General features: G+C 40.7%; 1 protein-coding gene across 3 annotated transcripts in view; it reads right to left on the bottom strand.

Moving 5' to 3' along the window:
* ARHGAP8 (Rho GTPase activating protein 8) overlaps positions 1–24,620 on the bottom strand; it is a 929,058-nt gene that overhangs the window by 494,820 nt on the left and 409,618 nt on the right. For all 3 annotated transcript variants that reach the window (XM_078673848.1, XM_078673847.1, XM_078673846.1), the window contains exon 6: positions 18,457–18,543. In XM_078673848.1, the coding sequence (XP_078529974.1) occupies positions 18,457–18,543 (87 nt within the window). The remainder of the gene's footprint in view (positions 1–18,456; positions 18,544–24,620) is intronic.

Consider the following 24,620-nt stretch of genomic DNA (forward strand, 5'->3'; position numbering starts at 1 on the left):
TTTTTTCTTTTGCCCGCTGTTATGTGATGAGTACAATTGAAATCACTGTAGTGAAATTCAATATATTCTGAGAACAGCAAAAAGGAAAAGAAATTACTTTGTAAAATGTTAAAATTATGCTGTACTATCAAAAATGTATTATTACATATTATAACTATCTTTTCTTTTCTTTTACAGATCCTAATTCTAAAATATGGAATTTACTATGTTTTACATTATAAAAAATAACTGAATAAAATGTGTAGCTTTTTTTGTTGTATTACTGCTGAGGTAAGTTTAAGTAAGTCTTAAAATGCACAATGGAGTGTGTTTGCACACAGTTGAAAAAATGGAAGATTGATGGACTAGATGCCAGAGAATTCCACTGCAAACAGGTATCGAATAGGAGACAGCTTCAGAACACCTGTCTACAAGATACATGGTATAGTACACAATAGAAACATATGGTGGTCTTGAGGTCCTGGTACTTTTAGAATTATAAGAAATAAAACTATTTAACTTAAAGCACATCACTAAGTGTTTTTCCACATGTGACAGTAGGCTGCATCCCTTCTCTTCAGTCATATATAAATATGTGCTATAAGTTTCATAAAACATAAGTACTTCTAAATGTATCTTGTTCTCTGTTAGTAGTACAAAAATGTACTCCTATAATAAGAATTGGCCTAGCTTTTAACTCGCTTTCTTAATTGCAAGGTGAGAAAAAGACATTCTATATACTTTTTATTTTCCATGTAAAGATAGTCATCATACACAGCACTTCCCGTTGAAAAGGTGTTCTATAGGTTTTGCTGTGCGTGTTTGCACAGAACACTCATAGAACAAGACATATATCCAGTTTTATAAAAAATCATAAATCTGGCCATGTTTGTGAATGGTGCACCATCCTCCAATTGGTGTAGCAAATCTCAAGGAGAATTGTTTTCACTTCTCCTCATTTTTCTTTCAATATATGCAACAATGCACAGCATATATTGAAGGAGGAAAATACTTTTACTGATTGTTTTTGTGCAGAAAGGTGTATCTTCCTGCACAAAAACAATCTCCGCATGACACGGACATCCTTGCACCATGCTGCAAGGGTGCCGGTGTCACCACATGGCTGCAGTTTAAGCAGCTGTGCAGAGGGAAGCACAGACCTGCAACATATTTATATACATATGTTGCATCCCTGTGCTTTGGAAGTACCACACCATGCTGTAGTTAAACAGTTTACAGTGTCATGCTGCAGCACTTCCTTATAATTCTGCACTTATGCATTCACCACATATCACAAGTGCATTCTTTTAGTCAATTATGCACTACACATACATTCATCTAAACTTTCACACACTAGCATACAAGTTTACATCTTTTTTTTAACCAGAGTAGGTAGTTCTGAAAATAACTTTTTTTTGTTTGTTTTGTAGTTTTGTATTTTTTGTGTGTTTTTCTAACGATTTTTTTTTGGTTTTTTAAAATGAAAAAAAACCAACTGAACGGGACGAGCAGAACAATGAACTTTAGGTAAAGAAAAACAGTCTAACAATGATGGTTCTCCAGAGCCCTGCAAACCAAATCAACTGATTGCTCCCCATAACAAAGCAATCTATTGCATTTTATGCAATGAATTTTTGCATTTGCCAGTTGGGGCCGGATGTCCAAAGTAGATGTCGAAGTGGACGCCCCAGAATTTCTTGCAACTTGAGGTGGTGGTGGTCCAGTCTGTTGCAGTCTCTTGCACTCCTCTCTTGCCAGATTGACAGGATGCAAACTGTGCAGATGTTTAAACATGCTGGCAGTTCCACAAGAATATATTTTGTTGGGGTCTCCTCTAGATAAAACTTGCCTTGCAAATTTTGCTGTTTACCTTTGTGGCATTTGTTTTCTTCAATCCTTGTGGGAATGTTTAAAATCTCCAGACAAATTATTCAAATCTCCTGGGGCGTGGTGGTTCAGGAACAAATCCCTCTTCATTGGACTGCTCTGAATCGGAAGAAGGCTGATTTGAAGTCTAAGATGAAACAGGCCTGTAATCAACAAAAACAACACTTCTTTGTAGCGGAGGTCTTCTCCCAAAAAAGGTCTAACACAAGTGATTGAAATGGGTGGGGTCCTTCAATACTTACAATAGGAATTGTAATGAACCAATCAAATCTCTTTTTTTCTGGTCACATGGGGTCCGCGTAGGGTGCGTGCACGCAGCTCGCACCCAGCTCGCACCTAGCGCGACTTCGCAAAATTACATTTAAAAGTAATGTAACTCTTTTGAAAGTTAAAGAATAATATTTTTATAATCAGCTCAGATAATGTCTGGTCTTAATATTTATATTAAATATATAGTTTTTGAACATTAAAAAGAATAATTCACGGGTGTCGCGCACCCACTGCGTCTGTTGCGCGTATGACGTCACGCGCAACCGCCCGACCGGGCGGTTGTGCAATACGTATATGTTGCGTATGCGCTATAAGTCGCATAGCGTTCGCGTTGGGAAAGTCGTACTCGTCGCACACCCTACGCGGATCCTACAAAGCAATCCTAAAATGGCGGACACGTTCCACGCAGTGAACAAGAAGGGTGCTCGTTAGGTGCGTGACTCCAAAAAGAATAGAAAAAAAAAGGTAGAAAATAATATACATATATTTAAATGAACAAAGAATTATATAAAAATATATATTTTCAATTTTTTTAAATATATTTTTTATTAAATATGTTTAATGTAATTTAAAAAATTAGATAGCTAAAAAATAGATTAAAAAATGTAGTAAAACAATATGAAAAAAAATAATTAATAAATTGTCATTATAAAAACTTTAGAAATTCACAGAAAAAGCCATAGGTTTCACACATGTTATAGTTAGGGATTAGCATTTAAAAAACCTTAGGAATTAACTGAAAAAACCATAGCTTTCACACATGTTATAGTTAGGAGCTATCATTAAAAAAACCTTTGAAATTCACTGAAAAAACCATAGGTTTTCAGGGGTGTTATAGTTAGCTGGACATTTCACTCACACAAAACCATTGAAATTCCTCTGTTATAGTTAGTTGTACTAACTGTAACTCGCGCGCCCGCAATCCACTGCTGATAATGTCATATATTACATCATTCATGACATGGTCAGTGACATCACTGATGACATCTCAAATGACATCACTAATGACATCATCCATGTGACAATCTGACACAGCTCATCATACACTAATATAACCTGTCAACACTAATTATAAAATATGGAATACCATATTTCAAATCATTGACGCACCAATACAAGACTTTAAAAGCGTACTCAGTGATTTGTACATCTATATACACATCTAAACACTTACCTGTAGATTCACTCATTCATGCTAACAAAGATCAATATAAAACTATTAAATATACTTGTACACCTACATCGACATTACACAGCAGCACACATCCTATTCTCTTATGCAGTCATCCTACTCACTTATGCAAACAATTGATCATACTTACATTTACTCAGCTACACACTTATACAAACACCACTTTATTTATTAACATAAATAGTAACTCATACTTAGTATGTTATAAAATCCCTATTACAAGTATACAGTTTTTAATAGTCACTGATACAATTACAGTGTCTTATATATACTTATTTATAAACAACTGTCACATACAGTACCTTTTATATTTCTACTTTGTTGGATATTTATCATTGAGAAATATATTTTGATCAGGTCTCCTGGGACTATCTCTGGGTTATATTGGAAAGAGCTGGGTTTGGTCCGGGGTTTCTTAGAGCAATTAAAGTACTATACACAACTCCGACAGCTCGTATACGAGTGAATGCTGGTTTTACCCTTCCATTAAAAATCAATAGAGGAACGCGGCATGGGTGCCCCTGTTCACCATTACTGTTTGCTTTGTATATGGACCCATATATACGTAAAATTGAGGCAAACAACAGTATTCCCCCGATTAGGACCTGTAGGGGGGACTGTAAAATATTGGCTTACTCGGATGATGTGGTGATAATTACATCGGATCCCACAGTGGCCATAAGCGAGGTGGAAATGGAGGCTATATGTTTTGGCAAAATTTCTGGGTATGCCTTAACGCTACTAAGACTCAAATCATTCAGAATAGGAGTCTGACATGTAATGATCCACAGGTAGTTCAGTCAGGGACATATCTAGGGGTAATTATCACAGCAGATTTAGATAATTTAGGTGAATTAAATATAGCCCCAATAATAACCAAGACGAAGAAAGACCTGGATAGACTTGATAATCTGCACCTCTCTATAGTTGGGCGTTCTAATATTATTAAAATCATTTTCTTGCCGAAATTTTTATATATATTTCGGGCAATCCCGCTATTATTTGAAACAGAATGGTTTAATATTCTAGAATACATAATAAATAGGTTTATTTGGGCAAAGGGAAAGACAAGGAGGGCGATGAGATATATGACCCTACCAAGGGAGAGAGGAGGGAGGGCCTTACCGGATTTCAAATTATATTACTGTGCAGCCGCCTTGCAGTATATCTCTGGTCTGATAGGAGGAGCCAAAGCAAAATGTCAGGACAACCTTGGGACAGTTGAAATCTATGCATTGGTATTAGGAATGGAAGCAGAAAATGTATTTTTGAAGTGTACTGATTCTTCCTACTTTAAAAGGACTAAATTTAAGACGATATCAGCTGCCTATAATATCTGGAAGGCCTTTAAGAAAAAATATGGACTAGGCAAATATAATAGATACACTAGGCTGCTACACAATAATATGTTACCTCCTGAGATTTTTTCAGACTCGATATTTGCAAAATGGGGTAGGCAAGGAATTCAAAAATTAGGAGATATAATGGGGATGCAGGGAATGCTGCAATTTACTGAAATCCGGGGAAAATATGATTTGGATCAGAGGGACTTTTTTAAGTTTTTACAAATTAGAAGTTATATGTTGGCAAAAAAGGAGGAGGAGCAGGGTTCAATTCAAATTCAGTTTTGGATGTGATTGAGGGAGGGATGTACGATTACAAAACTGTATGCTTGGTGTGAATTTCACCATTGATCCTTGTGCAGCCCCTATACTGAGAAAGCAACATTCTGGGAGGCCATCCCCATTAGTTGGAATATGAATATGAATATATATATATATATATATATATATATATATATATAAACAGCGCATGAACAGCGCATTTTGCTGACAGAGAATACAAGAAACTTTCCCAGTACCTACCCCACAAGAAGAAGTGCATTCTGGAAGTCGTATGCTAATGTCGGACAGGTGACCATAATCACATCGAATTTGGAGGCACAGACGCCATTGGTGCAAATACTAAACCCGTGATCAAGGCCAAAGGTTGGCCGAAACTAGTTGGGACATTTAAAAGCTGTGCTTCAAGCTCCAATAAACGTCTTTTGTTCGCTGAAGTGGGCCTCTTGTCTGGTGTGTTCGTGTTGGAAATTGCCAGGTTTCTCCGTACCTGGTGTAAAGAGGCCGCCCTGAAGAGTCGGGGGCTCCCCTTTCGGAGGTTTTTCTTTCCTGGATATTATTAGAGAGGGCATGACTCACACGCTGCCAACAGTCCTACGAAGGAAATGCCAATTAGGTGAAATTGCGAGCAGCGCTGGAAGGGATTTGGCCGTGGATGACTCCTCTGCCAATCGTTCAGCTGACAGAAGCGTGAAGTGCGAGCAAGATGTACATTCCAGCATTGTGCTTGACAAGGAACCCTGCCCGAGCACCATTGAGACTATATTTTCACTAATAAGAAAGCACAAGGGGCATGAACAGCGCATTTTGCTGACAGAGAATACAAGAAACTTTTCCAGTACCTACCACACAAGAAGAAGTGCATTGTGGAAGTCGTATGCTAATGTCGGACAGGTGACCGTAATCACATCGAATTTGGAGGCACAGACGCCATTGGTGCAAATACTAAACCCGTGATCAAGGCCAAAGGTTGGCCGAAACTAGTTGGGACATTTAAAAGCTGTGCTTCAAGCTCCAATAAACGTCTTTTGTTCGCTGAAGTGGGCCTCTTGTCTGGTGTGTTCGTGTTGGAAATTGCCAGGTTTCTCCGTACCTGGTGTAAAGAGGCCGCCCTGAAGAGTCGGGGGCTCCCCTTTCGGAGGTTTTTCTTTCCTGGATATATATATATATATATATATATATATATATATATATATATATATATATATATATATATATCAAAGCAGAAAATCTCCCATATATCAGGAAATACGCGACGACACACCAAGAATTGCTGTGCTTCAAAAGTTTTATTCTGGCAGCAAACAAACAACGCGTTTCACCAACAGGCTTGATCACGTTTGTAATGGATTCCAAATGATAGTCCTATTTACATCAACCAAAGTATTAACATAAAGAAAGGACTAAAGTGCACTCACCCCCCAGTGTAAAATACATGGCAGACATATTGGAATGGTATGATAGTATGGACAGATTCGACATGATACAAGATTGCTGCCTCAATGAAACTAATTCTATATATGTTATCATTAACAAAACATACTTAGCCACTTTAAAGTGCACAATTCAAATTCAAAAATTATAACAATTTATCCAAGTGGACTAAACCCTGTTTATCCATAATCACAGAGCTAAAGAGAATTATCTCGGTGTCTGTAAATACAGCCCAAGTGGGCATATTTTCGATCCTAGACCAATATCATCTCATCTAAATCGTGGCTAAATGTAAATAATGTTTGTATCTTCATATTAGTTCAGTATCTCCAGAAATTCATACTAGGCATATATCATATTTACAGTTCATCTTTAGATTTCTGATGTTGAATCCTATCCAGGAATGCCTGATATCCATAGTTCCCAATTGCAGTGCATCTGTGAATATATATAAACAGCGCATGAACAGCGCATTTTGCTGACAGAGAATACAAGAAACTTTCCCAGTACCTACCCCACAAGAAGAAGTGCATTCTGGAAGTCGTATGCTAATGTCGGACAGGTGACCATAATCACATCGAATTTGGAGGCACAGACGCCATTGGTGCAAATACTAAACCCGTGATCAAGGCCAAAGGTTGGCCGAAACTAGTTGGGACATTTAAAAGCTGTGCTTCAAGCTCCAATAAACGTCTTTTGTTCGCTGAAGTGGGCCTCTTGTCTGGTGTGTTCGTGTTGGAAATTGCCAGGTTTCTCCGTACCTGGTGTAAAGAGGCCGCCCTGAAGAGTCGGGGGCTCCCCTTTCGGAGGTTTTTCTTTCCTGGATATATATATATATATATATATATATATATATATATATATATATATATATATATATATATATATATAATATTCAAAGTTCCATCCTCCATACCACCGTCCGTTCCTTTATTTCTCTCAGCGCATGACCTGCTATGCGATCCCCGACAGTACGTATTAGATGAGCTTGCCTAGCGACATTGGTGGGATTTACGAACTTGCTTCGCGAAAGGCCAAATAAGCTACTTTCTAAGCCTGTTTTCATATACAACGCTACTATCCTGTGCCCGAACGACAGCATACAATAAGTCTGTCGGTTTGAGTGCACGGGTTTCCAGCCTGATACTATTGACACTTATTAACACTGTGATTTAACAGCGCGTGGGCAAATACAAACGGAATTCCATAAAATAACATGTATAGAGGTACTTAACCCTCTACAACAGTAACATGGATGAAGATACGGAGTCTGGCAGGCGGCTTAGGGCACAGACATTATTTGTACACACAGCCACAAACCAGCCTAGTAAAGTGCCACAGTCAGCATCCGTGGACTTACAGAATAATTATCAAAAACTGGAAAAACTGATTCGTAAAGAAGTCTCAAAATGGTGGGAAGCCATTACGTTAGAAAAATATCAAGAAGAAAAACGAGCCCCTAGAGGACTGAGGATTCTGATAGCCCCCTCATATGAGGAACCAGACATGGAGTTGGCAGAGGAGTGGGCTGAAAATATGATGGACTGCTCAAATAGGATGTTATCTATCCTTATAAAACATGCTTGGAAGGACAGATTAACGTTATTAAAGGCAATATCGGAACTCAAAGAGAAGATGAAACTGCAGAAGATTTCAGTAAAAAGATGGAGGAGATCAATAAGAGAATTGGCAAACACGAGGATGAAATAGTTGCTAAAAAGAACGTAAATTCCTAAGAGACCAAATCGACTACAGCTGTGGAAGGATATTTACTTTCAGCAGAAGATATGATTATGTGACAAGGAAAGGAATACAGGCTAACATTGACAAAACCCAGATGGAAAGTGATTCTGTTGAGGAGGTGGTGGAAAGCGACGTATCCGAAGATGGAAGAACACCCGCAAAAACGGATGAAATAACAAAGAATCCCACCACATCGACAAATTTTTGGGAGGAGTTCAAGCGAATGAATCAGACGCAACAACAGAAGAACTGGCAGATAGATCGGGGCAGAGGAAGAGGGAGAGGATTCAAAGGAAGAGGCAGAGGCAGAGGAAATCAAGGAGAAAATGCAACCAAAACCAGCCAAAAATCAGGCCGGCCGGAGGCCGCAAGAGAAAACTCAACCCCTATGGGAGTGGAAACACTAGGTCAAAAAAGAAGAGGAAATTGAACCAAAAAAACGTAATTAATTTATCTTCCCGTACTCTCTCCAAAAGCGAATATGAAGTACTACAATATGGTCTTTCTTTCTGTCCCACCTCTAACTTTTGCTATTCACAGGAACGCATAGACCTTTTTAAATTCACAAGGAAATTGCGGTTACACAAGTGGAACAAACTTAAGGTGAAAAATGTGAATCCCACTCCACTAATTATAAAACCAGCCAGTGAAAGCATAAATGAAGTTGAATCCCTTATTGTCCTGAAATGTTTGGAGTTTGAAACCCCTGAAACTGATCATATTGATGAGAAGACTTTGGGCTTCACCACAAATTTAAATTGCCCTAATCCTTTTAAACCGAAGTCTACAATTAACCCCCCCTTACCCACTTGCAGCATTGATACCTTTGAATCTTTAATGATTGCTGACTTTAAGGTCATGGCAAAACAGAACTATTGGGCAAATGATAATCTAACAAAACCTGAACGATTGGCAATAAAATCATTGGAAGATGACCACTCCATTGTTATAAGACAATCAGACAAGGGAGGCAATGTGGTCATTATGAATATTGAGAGCTATGTTGCTGAGGGTATGCGGCAACTGGAATGTGAGGGCTGCTATGAAGTGTCTTCAATGCAAACTATAGAAAGGACTAATAACTTGTATTTTGAGATGCTGAAGGAATGGAAAGACAAAGGCCTTATAGAGTGGAATGAATATTCTTTTCTACTCAATCGCAATCCTAAGGTGGCAATACTATATCTCCTACCCAAATTACATAAGGACCCTAAAAGCCCCCCAGGAAGACCGATTGTATCCTCGATTGGCTCTCTATTAGAGAGCACATCGAGATACATCGATTATTTTTTAAGACCTTTTGTTGAGGAGATCCCTTCGTACTTGAAAGATAGTCGGGACTTCATCAACAAACTAAAGGATTACACATGGCAGGACAGTTACTTGTTTATCACACTGGATGTGTGTAGCTTATACACATCTATAAGACACGGTGATGGAATCGACGCTTGTCGCCTGTTCTTGAAGAGAAGATCTATCTCCTACCTAGACCATACTGATCTGATCATTCAGATGATGACATTCTGTCTTGAACATAATTATTTCATCTTCAATTACATCTATTATAGACAGAAACAAGGGACGGCGATGGGAACTTGCTTTGCTCCCAGCTTTGCCAATTTATTCATGGCGAGCTGGGAGCAGCAGGTGGCCAGGACTAGTGCTTTGTACCGCAGCCATGTGAGAGTATGGCTGCGGTACATAGACGACCTATTTATCATCTGGGATGGTCCTGGTGACCTCGCCGAACTATTCATCCATGAACTTAACAAGAATGACCTTAACCTAAGTCTGGAAGGGAAGATTAGTGATTCCAAAGCGGTATTCCTAGATCTGGCCATTGAAGTTTCTGAAAGTAGGTTGGCAATGAAGCTGTTCCGGAAGGAAACTGCAGGAAATACACTGCTTCATGCAGAAAGTGGCCATTCTAGGACCTTGATCCGCAGCATTCCATTTGGCAAATTCCTCCGGGCCCGGAGGAATTGCAGCAGGGATCAAGATTTTGTCCAGGAAGGGGAAATCATGAAAGAACGTTTCAGGGAGAGAGGCTATAATCAGACCAGTATAGATCAGGCATTCCAAAAGGCCAGCAAATTCAGCCACTCCTCGCTATTGAATCCAGAACAGGACAATAGAATTAGAGATAAGGACACATTTAGATTTATCTCCACATTTCATTCGAAATCTTGGAGAGTACAAAAGAGCCTTAATAAACATTGGAAGGTTCTTGAGTATAACTTATCGCAGAGCAGACACCCTTAGAAATAAGGTTAGTCACAATGAGGTCAGTACCATCAGGCCTAGTACCAACAACATTCAGGGTTTCTTCACATGTATGAAGTGTAAAGCCTGTAGGCATAGCACAAATGTTAAGAAAGTACATTATCCGATTGAAGAGAAGGATAAAAGTATCGAGAAACATCTAACTTGCCTATCAGAATACTGTGTATATGTACTGGTCTGTCCTTGCCCAAAGAAGTACGTAGGGAGTACTATGTTCCCTGCTAAAACACGGGTGCTACAACATATGAGGGCAATCCAGAACAAAGAACAAACCTCACCTGTTGCCCGACATTTCGAGGAACAACATAACAGAAATCGCAACCTCCTCAAATTCTTTGTAATAGATAAACTACCTCCTATGAAAAGAGGAGGAGACAAGATTCGGAAGTTGCGACAACTAGAAAACAGATACATTGTAAGTCTTGACACTCTGATTCCAGGGGGTCTCAATTCTGAGGAAGAAATGGTATGGCATCTAGGTGAATAAATATGATATAGATGGACTTCAATTTCTGTATGAGATCTATTTAACTTTTTCTAAGGACGTCTTTTTTAAGTTAAGAAAAACTGTTCTGCCCAAAGTGTATATGTGTACAGGTTAGAGTAACCCTGAGCCCCTGCGAGACAACGTAGAATAGATTGTAATGTTTTTAAGTAGGTGTTTAAGTAGTCGTTTTAAAGTATCACAATTGATTTTGATTTAGGCACTTTCATGGGATGATTTTGATGACTTGTAGTGAGTAAGATATAGTATCCAATGCTTGACAAGTGTACTTTTCTTTCTATTTTCTCCTAATTATTTACAGGATCATGAAGAAGTGTTATGGATGTGAAGCATGATGTGAATAACAACCACTGATACCTTATATGAAATTTCTTTTCTACCCACTGGGGAAGTACAGATTAATTTCAATTAATTTTCTGATGGACTATATTATGATGGACTGGTAATTCTGATAGAGTGTACCTTTTCCCACTGGGGATGAATACGGAGGATTGAATGCACTTGCGCTTTAGTAATATTGTGATTATTATTGTCACTCGTATGGTTCTCTGTTATATAATATTGTCGTTGAGTCCATCGGTTATACAGAAACACTGAATAAGAATAACATATATGGAAGTGCACCCTAACCCTGATTGAAAGGGGAATTTGAGTTTATTGACACCATGAATTATACTTAGAAGAGTGCTATGGTAGTTCATTATGTTCGTTCTGAATATGGGACGAATTTCCACGTGGAAGGAGACTATTGTATTATGTTATTGGCATTATGAATCAATAATGAGAAATAACAGATTTGGTTTACATATATATAATTTTGAGCACCATTGGTTTATTGGTTTTACAAAATATACCACTACAAGATGGCGACTAATACCAAATGCCCCATGTCCTATGTTTGTTTTTACATATGCACCAACTATCACGATAACTTTATTTAAGAGTTTCACTGCGTTACACTATCCACCCGTGACCAAGGCGATTTGTTGTCGTCGAAACGCGTTGGGTTTTCTGTGACTCTGTTGATACCATGCTGGAACCGGAATAAAAGTTAATTACAAGCACACGCGCCTTTGTGTCTGGATTTTGGAAAAAGGCTGGATTGGAGTGCATTTGCAGAGCGGCTGCTCTGCTGGGTGAGAATCGATATATATATATATATATATATATATATAGCGACAAGTTACTTAACCAACAAAAACAAAGAACAACAGAGACAAACTAGAGTTGGTAGTACAAATAGTCAATGCCAATCTTTCTCATGTGCAAGAAAAGGCAAGACCAAACACATACTGCAGACAATTAAGATAAAACATTTAGAAAGAAGTTACCCCTCAGATAAGGACAGGTAAAGATAAGTATAGTAATGTAGACAAAAGTTAATTTAAAAAAAAAAACCAGACGGTTGAGTTAATTTTAAATGTGTTTTATCTCAGGTGCCAGACAGAAGAAAGGTGTTTCCAGATAAACAACATTCAGGACTGTGCACCAGTTTTCTGAGGCAGTCTCTCTCAATCCACTTCCCTTTTTCCCCCTGCTGGGGTATGCAGTAGACCATTTGGGCTGTTACAGGTAGTAGTGGAGACGTTTTGGGACTAGTCATGTGCTCCTGAGAATCGACTCACTGGTATCTTGACAGATCGAAGTGTCCTAAAAAAACTTCCTTTATTAGAAAAAAATGTAGATTTCCTCCTGGGAGGTATGGGAATTGAATTGGAGACTCTAGCAACTATTTTAGAGGGTATGCAAAACCAACTTAATGATACAGTAGTCATCTGCTCCTGAGGAAATCGACTCACTGGTATCTTGACACCAGCCACCCAACGGTATAGCAAAACAAAATGCTATGTGGCCATTTGTTTTTGTCCTGCAGAAGGAAAACCCCTCAACACTGAGATTTTTCAGCTGTACAAAATAAAAATGACCTTCTCATGCAGGGAGTTTACACACTGTGCATCTGGGACAATGAAGTGTTTTTTGATTTGGTCACTGGAAGGAAGAATCAGTAGTGGCATCCCCTTACTAAAAATGATTTATTTAGGAACGATTCAAGGATTGTTGATGGTGCGTCCAGCAGAGGCTCGTCTTTAGAAAACCTGGTGGTTCACCCAACCCTAGATGAGGTGGGGAATATTGGGTATTTTCCACAAGGCATCCTCGCTCTTACCTAAATGAGGGCCTGTCTTCCACACCTCACCTGATTGAAGGAGGCACATCCCTGACTTGGGGTCCAATACCTGACTTGTGATATAGAACAGCTTGCCTGAAGGACATTTACATGTATCAATTCCTGGCCTCCATATCAATCTAGAGCAGGTTTGGTGGAATTATAACAATGTTGCCCGACTCTAATGAATGACTATTTCATGTGTCCTCTTCCTTTGACCAGCATAAATAGTGGGACATCCAATAAATCTGGAGCAGGGATTACTGACAAACTAGTACAGCATTTGCTTCTTTTTTAAGTTTACATTTTCCTTCAATATCAGATTTGGGGTCAGTTGGCTAAGTCTACATATAATCACATCCAATAAGATTCTTTGATTAATTTGCTTCAGTGAATTTACTTTTTTTATTGAGTGCCACTAATAAACTTACAGAATGTATTTAATGAGTCTGAAAATGTATATCTGTTGAATGAAATATCACTTATCTCGATCAACTTGAGATTAAGAGGGCCGCTCTTGTGACAAACTTAGGGAACCGGATGTTGGGCATCAGTTTCTCTGGGCTCATTGCTCCTAAAATGGCTTGAAGGCAAGAGCAAACACCAAGTTTGTTCTATTCGCCCCGTAGCAGCATTCTTCGGTCATTGAGTAGGGCAGGGCAGACGCTCAATCAACTCCGGGATGCACCCACACCTCCTGCACATTGTGTTGTCGTGTGAACGGCGCCAATCTGGTAAGTGGTGCAAAAAAGGCCATTCACCCATCCTGAGGGCCAAAAATCTGTTTTCCACACTACTGCATAGGTGCATGAAAGATATGGCACCGCGGTCCCTTGCTTGAACCCCAATATAACCTTCTAGGCGTGCTTGGGCTTTGCCAGTTGAGCCCTACCAGAGTAAAAGGACCAGGACTGGACTCTTTTTTTAATCTATGTTTTGAGGGCCTGCTGGGATGGGGTAATTCTCCAGATTTCATTCGCGTCCAGCATTTGTAGTGAGTGCTCTAGGTGGCAGTGGTGTTTTCGTCCCAGTTGGCTAGTTGATATTTCTTGCCTCAGCATAGCCTCCAAGCTTCCATCGCTTAAGATGCTCAGTTTATTGCACAGCTTGACAAAAGCGCCGGCCCCAACCCCTCGATGGTCTAAAAGGCCAAACTCAAATCTTATCTGAGCTGGGGATGAGGTTTTTGGCAAGTTCCATACTTGCTTGAAGATTTTTGTAATTATGTTCACCAGAAAGGAGTCTTTCCCCAGCATAATCTCCTGGCAATGAGATAAATAATTGGAGGTTTTAGCTTTCATTACGGTTAGTAGAGAGGACAGACTTGAGCCGGATAACTGCCTCACAAGCTTTGTTAGTGCTACCTCGATTGACAGAGCCTTTGCCCCGACCACTTCGTTCTGTTTAAAGAAGGTACCCCTCGAGTCCATATAAACCCCCAGATATTTGTAAGCGGCTGTGCTTTCAATGCTTTTACCATTTAATTGCCACCCTCCACCTTGCAGCTTTCTTTTCCCAAAGGTAATTGTCTTTATCTTTGATAGATTTAATTTAAGCTCGTTGCAGGTTGTGTAGAGGAGCTGCTGGTCGAGAAGCCTCTGCAAGCTGACCCATGTATGGCCAAGCAAGACGAGGTGGTCTGTATTTGCAGGTTGCTGACACAGGTAAAGCCAAGTTTTGGGGGGTGGGAATTAACATCGTCAAGCAACTGTGGTAGATCTGAGAAGAAAAGGTTGAAAAGAAGAGGTGCCAGCATGCACCCTTGATTTACACCATAGGATGTTTTTATTTTCCTTGAGATGTGGGATTCGTCTCCCAATTTTATACGGATCCAAGTGTTAGAGTGGAGCTGAATTATGGTCTTTCGGAGGGATCCCCTATTTCTGCAATTTAAACCATAGAAGACTCCTGGGCACGTGGTTGAACGCCGCCTTGGAGTGGCATTTTTGAAGCCGATGCTTTCTCTGTTAATACTGATAAGGCAAGCAGTTTTGTTGTGGTTCCTGATTTTGCTACAAAGCCAATCTGATTGATGACTAGAGCCTGGTCAGACAACATCAGCCATGATACATATGGTAACAGATTGTTTCGCAATTAGGACACTGCTACTCTGGCTTATGGTAAAAAAACTAAATGACAGGAGACTACTTTCACTGTAGTATGACCAACAGACTAGGGCTTTCCTTGCAGTTTTCTATAAGCGGAAAGGAAATGGTTGCTGTTCAACTGTTGGCAGAACTGAGTGGAACCCATCCACCACTCGAACAGTGCTACTTTTGCAAACTCAGTGCAACAGCATTGACAATTTACCCTAAATTAATTTAATAGAATAATTAGAATTTCCAGTCATTGCTACATGTCACAAGCAGTTCACCACATAAAACTCTCATTATCAGTCTCTATGACAGGGACCTCTTGGCATCCACCTTAAGAAGATGCCTGTCTGCTGACAACTGAACTCTTGAAAGAAGGAACTTTTGAGTAGTATCTGTGAAAATAACCAAACCTCAACTAATTATGCTTTAAATGCAAGAAAACCTGAACTTTTTATAATACATGGCAAAAGAGGAGACAATCATGACCTGTAGTGATGTAGGAACCAGCAAAGTGAAAATGTCACCGTATGAATGAATTTAATGTCAGTGCACTCTGTACACAGAACAACCTTGACTTGGTGAAAATCAGTTGAGGATTATTCAGTGGACAAAGAGAGAATGCTGCTAAGGAAATAGTAAAAAATGATACAACACTGTAGGTTCTAAGTAAAAGAGGAACAGAGTTTCTCAAGTTGGTTACACCATCAATAGACAATGGATTCGAAGCAAGAAATAATTTACATTTTGGACTTTACAAATGTAAAGTGTTCTTGCCTCTATGACCACACTAGATGGTCAGACGTTTGTTTGGATAAGGTTGCAGCAGCAAGGTTTGTCTTCAAACTCCCACGCGAGCCCACACCACACCGAAGGGAACTCCACTGGTTCACGATACCAGACGTGCACACTTTAAACTCCTCACCTACAAAGTTCTATACAACACAGAACCTTGCCTACCTGAACAGCAAACAACATTCAACCAACCGTCCAGACACCTCCACTCTGCCGGTCTCATTAGCCCACACACCACGCATACACAGAAACAGAGCAGGGGACCGAACCTTCTCATACCTGGCTCCTAAAGCCTGGGATGAGCTCCTGCATCAAATTAGAAGCTCCTCCTTTCTTCTTGAATTTCACAAGAAGCTGAAGACCTGGCTTTTCGAGTAGCCCTCTGGAGCTGGCCTTACACGCCTGCTAACGAGTGCCACAATATCATCACACATGTTTAGAGCAATATAAAAACACCAACAACATAACAGAAAACTGGTGTTAATCTTGGGAACCTGGGGCAGAAGTCAAGTAGAAACTAAATGAATAAGGAAATAAGACTACACAAAGGATTACTGGAGTCCCCTCAGATAAAAACTGAATAGCTGAAAACATTTAAAATGTAAAATATTAAAAAGCAAACATGAAGTTGTTGTCTACAATCTGAGGGCCGCTTTAGCGCTGGTGGCACCCGGTGCAACAATGTTTGTTCGCACCCCCGTCCCTCACCGCCGTGACCACCTCCGCAACGGATTCCCACACTACAACCATTTAACAGTACCCTTCAAGTCTCCATAACCATTCTTTCTCTGATGCATTTAATTAGTTGTATAGCTCCACTCATACCAGTGTAGGGTGCCAGAGCAATTTACATTACACACACATTGCATCAATCATAGGAGTGTAAATCAGCATAAAGGAAATCTTACATAAGGCAGAGAACTACAAGGTGTAGGAGTCATCCACTCCTAGGTAGTATAGTTTAAGAGTGCTTGGCCAGGAGAAGCAGAAACTCAGAATTTAAAATGAAACACCATAGTTGGGGGTTCTTTTTACTAATAAGAATTGATTTCACCCAAATTAACCATTTTTGCAACATTAGGATAATGAAAGATGGGGGAAAAATCATGGTGCTGTAATCTATACCATGCAGTTTGCATGCAGGTCTTTGATTACAGTTAATAGCACACAGTTCTACATTAGGATTTTAACTTATAAACTGCAAGTACCAAATTGATCTCTCTGACAAAAGCAGTAACCACTGGACCATCCAATGATATGCACTTTGTGATGTGCATGGTGATGTGCATGGTGCACAGTTCTTTGCAGCAGGCATATTAAACCCTCTGCGCTATCGTACTCGGATCTCTCTCAAGGAAGAACATTAATCACCAGTTAGCTTGACATTTTTAATGTTGCCAGAAAATCGCTGGAGGCAAGAAACACACCAGTAGCAGGTGGTTTTAAAACGCAAGCACTGCGCCCCCACCCGAATTCAGCACCCCGTGCAGTGGCACCGGTCGCGGAGCCCTAGACCGGCCCTGTGTGTCAGAATGTCCTTAATGTGGAAATTCACACATTGAATACATGCAAATTAATGGATTCAAATTTAATTTAACAACTGTGTAGTATTTTTGTATGATGTTTTATTCCATATGTTTCTCTGTCCTAGCTGCTCAGCCTGTGTGTGTGTCTTCTGTATGGAATGTTGGCAAATGGACCTGGAGTAGAATGCCTGGGTGACTAGATGAGGAGTGACAGTTGGTGGATGGGGCTGAGCAGCTAGCAGACTGCTCATGGCCCTATACCTGTTAATGATGACCTACCTGTTGATAAGGACTTACTGATACTACCTGTGAATAAACCTACTTTGATTACAACTCACCAGCTTGTCATCATTACTACATTAATTTTGGCGACAAGTTGGAGACTTCCCCACGCTCTTCAGTTGGTACAAGTGGACTTCAAAGTCATCAAGATGCCTTCTACAACCTGTTTTTATGTTGATTAATCTGTTTCACCTAGTTATCTATCTGTCCTCATGTATTTACTGCCTCCCACTCTGTAATGAACAGAGATCTCAGACGTGTATTTTGTTTCCCGTGCAAGTGATGGCCTTGCCTCAATGTGGGATTCCATAGGTTGAAATATACTAATCAAAGGCCAAAAACCTATAAAGTAACGTAGAACATGGCTGCACAGCAATTGAACTACAGAACTTAAGACCATTAAACCATCACAGTTCGCGGTCCACTGAGAACATAATTTACTGTTCAGCAGTAACTGGCAAAATATAGGTTATTCAGAAGTAACACACGGATAGGTTGCTCAACATATTTATTGACATTCTTCACAGACGTATTTTCTCTATAAATATTACTTTTTTTAATGACCCTGTTAAGAGTTAACACGTTAAAGAATTTACTGCCCTTTTGATTGGCTGTTCAGTACAGACGTCATCTGCTTTCAACACAATGACAATGTGATGTTACCCTGCAGGTACCCACCTTATGAGAGGCTTGAAGATATTCCATAGCACTTTAATGAAGTTGGTCGGATGGACAACGTACAGGGCCTTCAGATTTTTCTTGTACCTAGAGAAAAAAAGCACAACCTTTGTAACTTTTTCATGCAGGAAAAATGGAAGCTGCCACTGAATGTATGACAGATGGGCTTCTTCAAACAAAAGCCAATTATATATACTATTTTCAGCTGGAAGAAAGATATATACTGAAGAGATGGACGGAGAACAGAACAGTGAAGGGTGATGTGGCCACTTCGGAATCAAGGCGCGTGAGATCAAATGACAGCGCCGCCATTACCCTTGTGGTCAACGTCTGGGCTGTTTAGCCGAGTGTAATGGCTGCAAAGGGCTGCCTTCCTGAGTGCACATAATATCATCTCCTTCCATTATCCCGAAGCTTTCCCTTTGAAGCTGGCTGTGCGAACAACATCAAGGACAGAAACATTTTTATATTTTGGGATCACACGATTGGTTTAAAACGCTGTCAGATGCTGCAAGTAACAAAATGAAAAAGTATGAAAAAAGGACTTGGCATCTTCGAAATTGGATTATTTTGCTCAATTGATTATGGCTTTGAAGGCTAACAAGGGCCCAAGCTATTTGTGCCTAGCAAAATGGGCACATAGACTACACTGCCTAGCATTGGAGGCTTTCAATCACTGATGCGACTACGTAAATCACTCACTTTATGACGCACACAGGGTCGGATGGGACAGAAAATAGACCCGGGCACCAAATTAAAAGTGCCTTCCTATAGCAAATTAATAGCAAGTGTGCAAGCAAGGATTAGGGTGCCCCGCCCGACCCTTGGACCCCAGTTGCACTGCACCCCCGCCGGAGGCCCGCATCTAAGAAGCTGTTGGTGTACATTTTTATGAACGACTCTTTCAATTTGGCAGCCATATGACACCTGCTTCAGCGGTCCCAGCAGCAGACAGACCCAGGCGTTAAGTGCAGAGAGGAGTGAAGAAGGTGCAGATAGAAGGGTGGACATACATCTAGGGCCTTTTTCCATTTCCACCATTATAACTTTTCGAATGGGCGTGTTGTCTCTTTCAGACTGGGACTGTGTTTTTTTTTTAAATGTAACTTCAGGTAGTACCACAAACATTCATGTTTTACCGTGAAAGTGAGTAAATATACATAGATGTGTTGTTTATGGCGAATATGTCAATTGTGTAGATAAGTTACCACAAATATGCGCAGGGGCTGAAAGTAGGGATGTTTCAGGGCTTAAGTAACCCCCCAAAATAACCACGCTCAAGTTCAGAATGTGGATGATCAATAAAGATGCCTTTAAATTTGGTTCTTATCTTGTCACATTTGCAGATTGTTCAAAGACAGAGGACAAATGTCAGGCTATGTCTTCTGACAAATTGCTGCTTATTCTTTCAACAGGTAGACTCGTGTTTGCTTTACTTTATCTTGACTGCAAAGTGAGAGGATTTTGTAAAGAGAAAAATCTGACAATATTGCTACACCACCAAAGTAGAGTTTGTGAGATGTCTATTTCAAACACACAATATAATTTAAATAACTGGAAATTAACTGAACACATATTTCAAATTATACCCGCAGTGAGGAAAGCACAAAGTAACTTTATCTGTAATGCTGAAGTATGATGGGAACAAAGATTTTAATAGGATCAAAACAAATCAAGGTATTTATCTTGGTCATAGGTCAGTGATAAATATTTGCTGAAACCCAATACTCACACATTATAATTTGTGCACTATCTATCAGTAAAATTGCACGTCAGTGCGAATTTTATTACCACTTCAATGTAAAATCTGCTTTTTTCTAAATAACAGTATACTTTCAAACCATGCTTTAGTAACATATTTGCACCAGTGTGCTCCAAATTGCACCATTAAGCGATACCAAAGGGGAAGATGGACGGAGCGTTTGAGCAAATCAAACCCTCACCCCCAGTCAACAGATCTGGGCTTAATCAATCATCATTCTTTAACTCACTCCACCACCCCAGTTCAGACATGGCCATATGCAAATCAGTCTGACCCTGTGCCTCATGGGACATTCCAGCCCGAACTGCCAAGCCATGTCTTCCCTGGACTGGAAACATGCATCCTGGGACCAGTTTCGGTTTCATAACCCTCATCAGCCAGGCTATCTTGAATCCAGTGGCAAAGTGAGCAAGGGACCCACGTCTGGGCATACCCTGCCACACTTAGGGTGAACAAAGCGATACCAAAGGAGATGATGGACGGAGCGTTTGAGCAAATCAAACACTCACCCCCAGTCAACAGATCTGGGCTTAATCCATCATCATTCTTTAGCTCACTCCACCACCCCAATTCAGACATGGCCATATGCAAATCAGTCTGACCCTGTGCCTCATGGGACATTCCAGCCCGAACTGCCAAGCCATGTCTTACCTGGACCGGAAACAAGCATCCTGGGACCAGTAACTTTATCTGTAATTCTGAAGTATGATGGGAACACAGTTTTTAATAGGATCAAAACAAATCAAGGTATTTATCTTGGTCATAAGTCAGTGATAAATATTTGCTGCAACCCAATATCTATCAGTAAAATTGCATGTCAGTGCGAATTTTATTACCACTTCAATATAAAATCTGCTTTTTTCTAAATAACAGTATACTTCCAAACCATGCTTTAGTAATATATTTGCACCAGTGTGCTCCAAATTGCACCACTGGCTACATACCACATCCTTATCACTCTCCTGCTATATATGTTTGTGACTCATTTGCTAAAATAGTTTTTTGTGGGACGCTTAGATTTTTCACAATCCCTATGACTGCAGGTGGCGGGGCAGGTTTTTTGCGACCACCTTCTCTGCCTAGTGATGTAACGTTGATAGAAGCACACCTGCTCTGAAAATAGTTCCGATAAAGAAAAGGGGAAACAGACTCTGTATTCCAATGGAGCTCACGTATAAAAATCGTTAACACAACAGATGTTTCGGAGGCAATTATATAGGAAATACTTAATGAATAAGCAGGGGAACCAAGTACAAACAATTCTGCTGTCAAAATTCTAATGATTGGATTAATCATAATTATCAAATGACAATTCCAAACAATGGTAAGGTGCTTCATGCGACGGCGCAAAGCAAGTGAAAAGAAGTGACAAAAAAATGTGGACATAGGTGGCTAAGGAGTCGAGCATGGCGGACGCGTGAGCTTGGAGCTCCGTGCCGTGTTCAGAATACCGGCAGAGCGGAATTCCCTCTTGCAATACAACAGCCTCCACCCAAGGGGACTTAGGGATAATCTCCCTTTGGGCAATTCCTGCGGGTTCGCAGGAATTGCTCCTCCAAAAGCAATTACATGAAGAAGTCTGAGGTACTAGCTGGCCACCTTCGTGAAAGAGGTTACCCGGGGAGACTTATCAAACAAGCACGCAAACGGGCATGGTACAGCCCCAGGGAAGAACTACTCCAACCTCGAAACAGGAGCGATACCACCAATCAGAGAATGATCTGCGTGACAACGTTCTCCACTAGGAGCAACGCCATCAAAAAGAAGGTTAATAAACATTGGACGCTCATAGCAGATGACATTGACCAAAAAGACTTGCCCCTACATTCTTATAGGAGGGCTAAGAACATTAGAGACCAGGTAGTCCATTCATTTCTGGACCCCCCTGAAAAGACCACTGTGCTTACAATGCGGAACATGCCACCGACAGTAGGTCATCACAGATGTGGAACCTGCAAAGCATGCGCAACAACAATACAATGTAAGGTGTTCAAATACAATCAGCAGCAAGTAAAGTTGAAATCCTATACCAACTGTAACACCACATGCGTCATCTATGCGATACAATGCCCTTGCAACTTGCTTTACATAGGCCAAACTCAGCAAAAAATAAAAGCAAGAATTCTACAGCATCACAGCCACATCCGCTGCGAAGTAACTGGCACACCCTTGGTGGAACACTGCAAGAAGACAGGACATACACTGGAGTCTCTTAAATGGACTGTGCTTGAGAAGGTACTTTTGGGACCCAGAGGTGGAGATATCAATAGGATCCTGAACATGCGTGAAGCAAAATGGATGTCCTTTTTTGACTCCATAAAAAATGGCCTCAATGAAACTGATAGCAGCCATGCGCAATTGGCTGCATTATTCAACTAGGGACACTAACTTCGTGCCCAGTCCCAATACCCCGAGCCCGAGTCACACATCCAGGAGGTTGATACACATAGTGGGTTCACTGCAGAATAGCAAGTTCTGATTTTGCTCCCCAATGTACTGTATGGCTTCTGTATGAATACTCTGTTCAGGTAGAAGTGGACGCTTCACCCTCATGTCTGACAGGTGCGTGCCACTGTCTTGACCTGGATCCACACGACATTTATTTATATTGTCAATCTATTAGAACCTGGACACCTCACCCTCATGTTCGAGAGGTGCACGTCCACAATAATGGGTGTAAATGCTTTTCTCGTTATGCTTGTATATATTGTGATCAATTTCGAATTGGACGCCTTACCCGCATGTCTGAGAGGTGCGCGCCACCTTCCTGTTCCAAAATCTGACGTTTAACTGCTTTTAATGTGTAACCATTATTATTCTTATGTGCAATTATGTATGGAACATCTCAGATTATACTAACTTAACACACACGCCCAGTTGTTTGCTCCAACATAGTCTTTCTACTATGGACACGCTCACGCATCCGGCGGTAGTACTATGTGCACGCTGGTCAAGGGCGTCTGTATTTATTGAACTCCCCGCCCCACTGCGCTGTTTGCTGACTCACGCGGCAGGCATACGGAACCCTTCCACACACCGGGGGCTCGCCCTCCTCAGGTAATTGACGACTTGACGATCCATTAGTCATGAGCGGTCTTAGCAGCCTCTACTGTACGCTCGAGCCTTCTGTTAGTTTATGGCCTTTAATTATGTTTTCAGGCATCACGGACGCGGCTGATTTACGATGCCCTTGACAACATCAACTTTATATTAGCTTTGAACGCGACGCGAGTACAGATGGTTTTGTTTGTAGTATGGACACATATAGCGGCTATCTGTAATCGGATAACATTGCTGCTACCTCTGTTGTATTTTTATCCCTCTGCAGAATTATCGTGAAGGAATGCACGGATCTGATGGCTAGATAGCTTCGGCCTCGCTGATCCTAGGAGTTGCTAGTTCAGACATTTGTGGCATGACAAGTAAAATGTCTGTATTAAATAATACCATGTTCAGGTCTCACCACTAGTTTATTGATTCTTCTAGTTCGATTGCACCGAGTCATTTAGCTCCCCGCCCTTTGGAGCCTTTTTGGCCCTACCTATTTCTTAGTGTGCCAAGCCCTTGAGACTTGGCTTCTCTTAATTTGTTTTTACCTCCCGATTGTGATCACTGTTATTTCTGTATTGTTTTAGATAAGCCTGGCCCCTGCCACCACTCCCCTACACTTCACCCTGTCCTGAGGAAGACCCCGCTTTAAGGTTACATCCATACCTACCTCCATTGGGGTCGAAACGTCGACTTTATCCCGCATCATAACCAGCCTGCGCCATCAAAAACTGTGGACATTATTTGCATTGCATTTGGCATGGTTTTGTGTGATTTATTGAACATTGGGTGTTCTTGTACTCTTCGGCTCTTTTGGAGCCAGGATGAAATTAATACTGTGATTTTATGGATCTCGCTTCTTTGTCACAATTTTGAGAACGTTGCACAAACACTACTTTCACTTGCACGCTTTCACTTCTAGGGGCACGATTGTCGTTTGATGAGAATTGTAATTATTATGGTAACACACTGTGATTAAATAACAATGTGTTCATATTTTGTTATACGTATTCCCATTCTTTCATTCATTGTGTCTTAAATATAAATTGTTACTGGGATCCCTCTTTCCCGTATCATATTTCGCCCAGGTCCCAGTGACTTACATGGGTATACCCTCTTACTGTAACGTTCATATTGGGATAGTCGCAGCCCCGGAGTAAGGCGGACATTGTAGGGCGAGAATAAGGACGCCCTGGATTGAATAGTGCATGGCAGGGGGTGTCTCGCCGCCTGGAGGATGTTGGGTTGGACCCAACACATGGATGTGTGACTGTGCTTCACTGGAGTCAAGGCTGACAGGTGAATCCAGGAGTGCTCACTTTGCTGGGCCCTGCAACGGAGCGCCTGGTGTAGA

The sequence above is a fragment of the Lissotriton helveticus genome, chromosome 1_1 (genome assembly GCF_964261635.1).
Source record: "Lissotriton helveticus chromosome 1_1, aLisHel1.1, whole genome shotgun sequence".
NCBI classification, from domain to species: domain Eukaryota; kingdom Metazoa; phylum Chordata; class Amphibia; order Caudata; family Salamandridae; genus Lissotriton; species Lissotriton helveticus.